At 42.9% G+C, this 6210-nt stretch overlaps 1 protein-coding gene across 3 annotated transcripts; it reads right to left on the reverse strand.

Moving 5' to 3' along the window:
• Positions 1-223: 223 nt before the first annotated feature.
• LOC130309301 (uncharacterized) lies at positions 224-5925 on the reverse strand. 3 transcript variants are annotated; one of them, XM_056552313.1, is made up of 10 exons: positions 5814-5925; positions 5265-5312; positions 4432-4539; positions 3281-3334; positions 3015-3134; positions 1874-1921; positions 1705-1788; positions 1298-1531; positions 891-1170; positions 224-392 (listed from the first exon to the last, which is right to left on the reverse strand). In XM_056552313.1, the coding sequence occupies exons 1-8, from the start codon at positions 5883-5885 to the stop codon at positions 1325-1327; spliced, it is 741 nt and encodes a 246-aa protein (XP_056408288.1). In that variant the 5' UTR covers positions 5886-5925; the 3' UTR covers positions 224-392; positions 891-1170; positions 1298-1324. The 3 variants fall into 3 exon arrangements, with proteins under 3 accessions (XP_056408288.1, XP_056408287.1, XP_056408286.1); XM_056552312.1 differs by having other exon boundaries at positions 1030-1170; positions 3281-3337; XM_056552311.1 differs by having other exon boundaries at positions 3281-3337.
• Between the last annotated feature and the right edge of the window lie 285 nt (positions 5926-6210).

The raw sequence follows: 6210 nt of genomic DNA on the forward strand, positions 1-6210 counted from the left end.
AATTGCAATTTTGGTTATTTTTGTCTTACCAATCCCCTCTGGTCTCCACAAGCAGGCCATACAAGGAGGGTGGGGGTTGTTCTCAAGATTGGTGCAAATCCTTGAGGGACCCACAACTATTACATATTTATGACATTTTGGGAAATGTAAGTACTGTTACGATTCATAAAGATACTTAGATGCACAGATAAGTAATAAACAATGATTTTATTAATTTCAGGTCCCAAAAATGTTAAGTCCATAAATGAGGAGAGTGTAATGAGGACAAGTCCCAGCAGTGCTCCTCAGGGAACAGGTGCAGCGCAATAGCGAGGACAGGTACGTTTATGACCAAGGCCACAATCTTGCTCTCAGCTTTAGCTGTTTATCCACTGGTTTCATGAATCGTTATGCTAGAATAAAGAGAGACAAAATATATAAGGGAAAATTAGAATTCATACAGATATTTCTTTCTAGAACAGAGAACAGTCCCCATTATTATATTTTATATACTCATTCTATGCTTCTACAATGTAAGAGAAAAGCCAGACCCAGCCTGTTATGTGGGGGAAGGGCAATGTGAGAATATTTGAAGGAAACGGGGAGTGGGAGGAGTATAGCAGGGAAACGGTTGTTATATGGCATGGGATCAGGTGGGCATAATTCTGCTTGCCCGGTTGGCCTGTGTATTTTGTGGTCAGATGGATTTCCCTATATAATGGTTTCACAGGATTATTTGAGGCAATATCTTGGTCAGCTTTATTACATGTAGGTTCCCCTCCTGCCCTTAACTATATATTTCCAAAGACTGAGACACATTTGGAATTCAGTGTAGAGAGGTCCTGTATATTGTTGCAGTTTTTGCAAAGGAAAACACCTCAGAGTCGGCTGTACACCACAAATATATGCACCTTGTAGTCCTTCAGTAACGACAGTCCATGTGGTTCACCATCTACAGGATAGCCTAGATTGTGGACATGATGCTCTGTTCCCAAATCAATAAACATCCCCAAAGTGATACAAAGGTATAGAAATAAAGCAGAACGGCACTTTTCAATAGGTCTCAATCCTTTTATTGTGGACATAGCGGAGTACACAGGCTTCACAGGGCATGTCCAGCTTCTACTGGCCCTCAGTACTCTATCGCTTCAGAGAGTCCCCCTGGCAGGAGGGAGATGTTCATAGATGTTTCTGGAAAAGAAAACAGATATTATTTATAACATTATTTATGACGAGTGCTCGATGTCCTTCACCGACCACAAGAGGATTGTGATATTACTGTGTGAGTGTAGAGATGTCAGCAATAACCGGCACTTACCTTGGACTCTCTTTTTTTTTTTTTTTGTCAGTGCTGTTGCAGGGCCCTCCGTAATCTTTGGGCCGCCTTCATAAGTCTCGATCTAAGGTTTCTATATAATCTCATGAATGGCCTCGATGTTATGGTGCAGTTGAAGGCACATGTAATGTTTATACTTATTAATTCCTCTGCTGATGTTGCTTCAGATGGTCTGCCGACATGACTGCGTGTGACCACCAGATTATCTCTATGTGCCTGTGGTGAATAAAGTGGTTATATGTTAGGCTTATTCTTGCATTGAAATACCACTACTCTCAGCATGTCCGGTCAGCCAAAGGCTGTCTGGGTATGCTGAGAGTTTTAGTTTTGCAACAGCTGGAGCCACACTGGCTTATAGACATAGCTCCATGTATTTGTATAGTACGTACCTCGCGGTCTGAGCTGTACCACTCACACATGGCCCTATACTCCGGCATTGAGGCCAACTCAGGCATGGGACCAATGAACCAATCCTAGTATAAGATGCCAGAAGAAATACACCTTATTAGATATTATTCTTATTATTATATTACATATTATTTATGAGAAGAAACTGACCTCCGGGATGACTTGTCCTGGGTATCTTACGGAGTACCTTGGTTGTGGCTGAAAACATAAAAGAGGAGACATTAATATTACATAGTAGAGTGCTCTCTGGAATATACAGTCGGCCAAGATCATGAAATTAAAGATTCCTGGGGGTCCTGAGTCCTTCAAAGAGGCCGGAAGAAGCAAGCACTAGTGTGCTTCTTTTTGCATTAGATTTGCAAATTACTTCTATTTAAAAATCATAACCCTTCCAGTACTTATCAGCTGCTATATGCTACACAGGAAGTTCTTTTCTTTATAAATTTCCTTTCTGTCAGACCACAGTGCTCTCTGCTGACACCTCTGTCCATTTTAGGAACTGTCCGGAGCAAGTATGTCATCTGCCACTTCATTTATAGACAATGGGGCTAATGTATAACCAGGAGTGGAGAACCTCTGGTAAGTCTGGCCTCAGCCTTCGGCTGGATCCTCACATTTTTTGCCTATGTGGCACACTACTAGAGGAATTGGCCCATGTTAGGGGCATGATGGAGGAGACAGACACGGGACTTTCTACCCTTAATCATAAAACCCAGGCTATATATAGAGGAGCCCAGTGTATGGGGGTGTCCTGATTCTCCTACAATAGTAGATATCAGGGGATTAAATGATCTGATATGTGTAGCCTAGCTCCAGCTATGGGATTCATCTTAGGCTATGTTCTCAAGGAAAATCTCTGCGTGAACATTGCCCCTGAGAGCGGAGCGCCGGCATAACATACTATTCTTTCTGCGGACACTGGAATTTAATTTCACGTTTAAGGTACGTTCCCACCTGGCGTATTTTGCTGCGTATTTGCTGCATATTTGCTGCTGCATATTTTCTTTCCCATTGACTTCAATGGGAAATAAAATACGCAGCAGCAAATATGCAGCAAATACGCAGCAAAATACGCCAGGTGGTAACGTACCCTTAATGTTTCTGGTGCAGAAATTCTGCCCTCTGAACAGAGCGGCAGGATCCAATTGAATCTAATGGGACACTGCTGCTGCGGAATCTCTGCGGAATTCCCTGCGGAAATTCCGCCGTGCAAACATAGCCTTACACAAAAAGTCATTGGCATTATACAGAAGTGTTATATAAAAAAGGTAAATGAATGAAAAGGGAATACCTGATCACTGATGCTGCTGATCGAGCCGATAGGACAGATGGGACTGTTAGGACGGATGGGGCTGATGGGACTGTATTCATCCGAACTTGTTGTTTCCTCATCTGATGAAGAACTATCAGTCTGAGTATAATGGGAGATAAAGGAGAGGTCCAGGGTTACCATATGTGCTATTGTTATAAGGCAGATATATAACAAACAGGGTGTTCTACACAATAAATTAATGAAATAAACATTACATATAAACAATATGAAAAGTATAAACTAACCAGGGAGCCAGGACAATGAAGAAAGATGTGCTGAGGACACTGGGGTGCTGGGACCTGCTAAGAAAATACGGGAGAAGATCAGATAAAAATCAAAAGAGTGTTTTATTAGTATTTTTAAGCTAAAGATGAGCATAGCCTTAGAATAGATAGATAGGTAGATATAAGATAGATAGATAGACGGATAGATCGGTGGATATAAGATAGATAGGTAGGTAAATATAAGATAGATAGGTAGATTTTTTTTTGAAGAGCCGAAGTGCGTGCTCCCAAATCACCCAAGTGCAAGTAACAAGTGCAAAAGTGTTCACACAAAAACCGTGCACAAGGATGCGGTCCATTGCAAGCCCTTCTCTGAAAGGAGAGGCCCCCCAACTAAACCAAACCCTTCGCCTCCGGGCCATAAGACACCTGCGATGTTCCAGGTACAATGTCCCCTTTGGCTTAAGCTACTCAGGGACCGAAAAGTGTTCCCGGCGGGCAACTAGGCGTTAACCAGATTGCCACCAAGGAACCAGTAAAACCGGTTTGGAACTCATGCTGAAGCAGGAGTACCACAGGGTATGGCAAGGAGGTGAGGAACCTAATGACCACACACTCACCTCCCCTAGACTGGCAGGAGGGACACCCAGAAGGGCTACCGCATACTACCAAATCCTTGTGACACATAAAGAACACAAACGTGAGCACAGTGACAAAAACACATAATAGAAATAAGTGAATGATCTATAAAAATCCTCTGCAGATCAAGAGCCAGAAGGCCGGAACGCTAGAGGTGAATGCTCAGAAGAATGAGAGAAAAAAGTGCGTGCTTCGTGCCATCAGTCAAGTGGGGTAGCCAATCCCAAGTGAGTTCCGGCACCCTGGGGTCACCACTCCCAGGGCACTTTTGCACCTCGGCCTTCACTCTACTAGAACCTTAGGGCCAAATCCAGATGGCGCAGGTCGCTTCAGGCTCGGCCGCCGGATGCACATGGCTTACCCTGGTACACCTGGACTGTTCTGTGTGGTTCCCATCTCCTGCCTTGGTGGTCTCCCACACCGCCAACTAGCTAAAGAGGTACTACACTTGATCTTAGCCAAAAGGCCAAGAAGCGATTTGGCATTATACATAAGTGTTACATATAAAAGGTAAATGAAAGAAAAGGGAATACCTGAAGGCTGATGCTGCCGATGGAGCTAATAGGACTGTTAGGACGGATGGGGCTGATGGGACTGGATTCATCCGAACTTGTATCCTCATCTGATGATGTGCTATCAGTCTAAATATAATGGGAGACAAAGGAGAGGTTTTGTTATAAGGGAGGTATAAAACATAATGAATTAAATAAACATTACAAATACATTTTTTTTAAGAGCCGAGGAACGTGCTCTCGAATCACCCAAAGTGCAAGAAAAAGTGCGAACGTGTTACACTAAAAAATGTGCACAAAGGATGCGGTCTATCGCAAGCCCTTCTCCGACAGGAGAGAGGCCCCCAACAAACCTTACCCTTCGCCTCCAGACCAAAAAGTACCTGCGAGGTTCCAGGTTCGATGTCCCTTTTTGCCAAAGCTACTAAGGGACCACATATGCTTCCGGCATCTCCCTTGGCGTTATCCAAGGTATCTGCCCGCAGAGCCGTTACTGGTTGGTAACCTGCCCAAGCAGATAAATAAATAGTAAAATATCCAGTAAAAAGGTTCAGCAGCACACCAGAAGAATTGCAAATGGGGATTTTTAATGTCCCATGTTCAGATACAACGTTTCAGCATGAGATGCTTGAGAAAGGCAGTGGGAAACTGCTGAAACGTTGTATCTGAACATGGGACATTAAAAATCCCCATTTGCAATTCTTCTGGTGTGCTGCTGAACCTTTTTACTGGATATTTCTATACTGTCTGCGACCGGGACTGTTTAAACTAGCCAGCACCCACCAACTACACTTTACTCTGGCTGCGCTGCCTCAACATCCGTTTGCTAAATAGAAAAATACATAGATACAAACCTCAGAGATGGTAAACTGGGCGAGCTGACAGGTAACTCTTGGGAGAACCTGAAATAGAAGCATCAATAAGTTTAAAGGAAAACGATCATTCTGTTCCCCCATACTGAACTCAATACACTGGGTTATAGTGCGGGGGAACAGGAGACGATGCGGGGTCTCTGACTAAGATACGTACCTGCAGCTCGGAGCAGTGTCCCTCTGATGGTCCGCTTCTTTCTTCGGTGAATTGCGCACAGGAGGCGGGCCTACCAGGGGAGCTTGAATATTTCATGGGCGCTGGTCACGTGAGTGGTTGCGCCTACTGAGTGCTCACATGACCAGCGCTCATGAATATTCAAATTCAACCAGCGGGCCCGCCTCCTGCACAATTCACTGAAGAAAGAAGCGGACCTTCAGAGGGACACCACTCCGGGCTGCAGGTATGTATCCTAGTCAGAGACCCCACATCGGTCTCCTGCTCAGATGTGAACAAAGCCATAGTCATTTCTTCTTGCCAAACATAATGAAGTAATAAGATATAGATAGAAGGTAATGCAAAGAGAATCTAACCTGTACGCTGTCCTCAAGGCACTGCCCAGGTAGATGTGCCGTAACCTGTAAGACAAGATGGGAGAATATCATATAAAAGTCCTATATAATATGGGAGAATATCATATAAAAGTCATATATAATACGGGAGAATATCATATAAAAGTCATATATAATATAGGAGAATATAATATAAAAGTCATATATAATATAGGAGAATATCATGTCAAAGTCATATATAATATGGGAGAATATAATATAAAAGTCCTATATAATATGGGAGAATATCATATAAAAGTCATATATAATATAGGAGAATATAATATAAAAGTCCTATATAATATGGGAGAATATCATATAAAAGTCCTATATAATATGGGAGAATATCATATAAAAGTCCTATATAATATGGGAGAAT

Source organism: Hyla sarda, unplaced genomic scaffold (genome assembly GCF_029499605.1).
Source record: "Hyla sarda isolate aHylSar1 unplaced genomic scaffold, aHylSar1.hap1 scaffold_1523, whole genome shotgun sequence".
Taxonomy (NCBI): Eukaryota; Metazoa; Chordata; class Amphibia; order Anura; family Hylidae; genus Hyla; species Hyla sarda.

Excerpts from the sequence above, each read along its gene's own strand:
- LOC130309301 (XM_056552312.1), bottom strand. The coding sequence starts at position 5,885 with ATGATATTCTCCCATCTTGTCTTACAGGTTACGGCACATCTACCTGGG. Across the intron at positions 5,313-5,813 it reads GCCTTGAGGACAGCGTACAG|GTTCTCCCAAGAGTTACCTG; the intron begins GTTAGATTCTCT and ends CTTCTATTTCAG. Across the intron at positions 3,135-3,280 it reads TTCATTGTCCTGGCTCCCTG|ACTGATAGTTCTTCATCAGA; the intron begins GTTAGTTTATAC and ends CATTATACTCAG.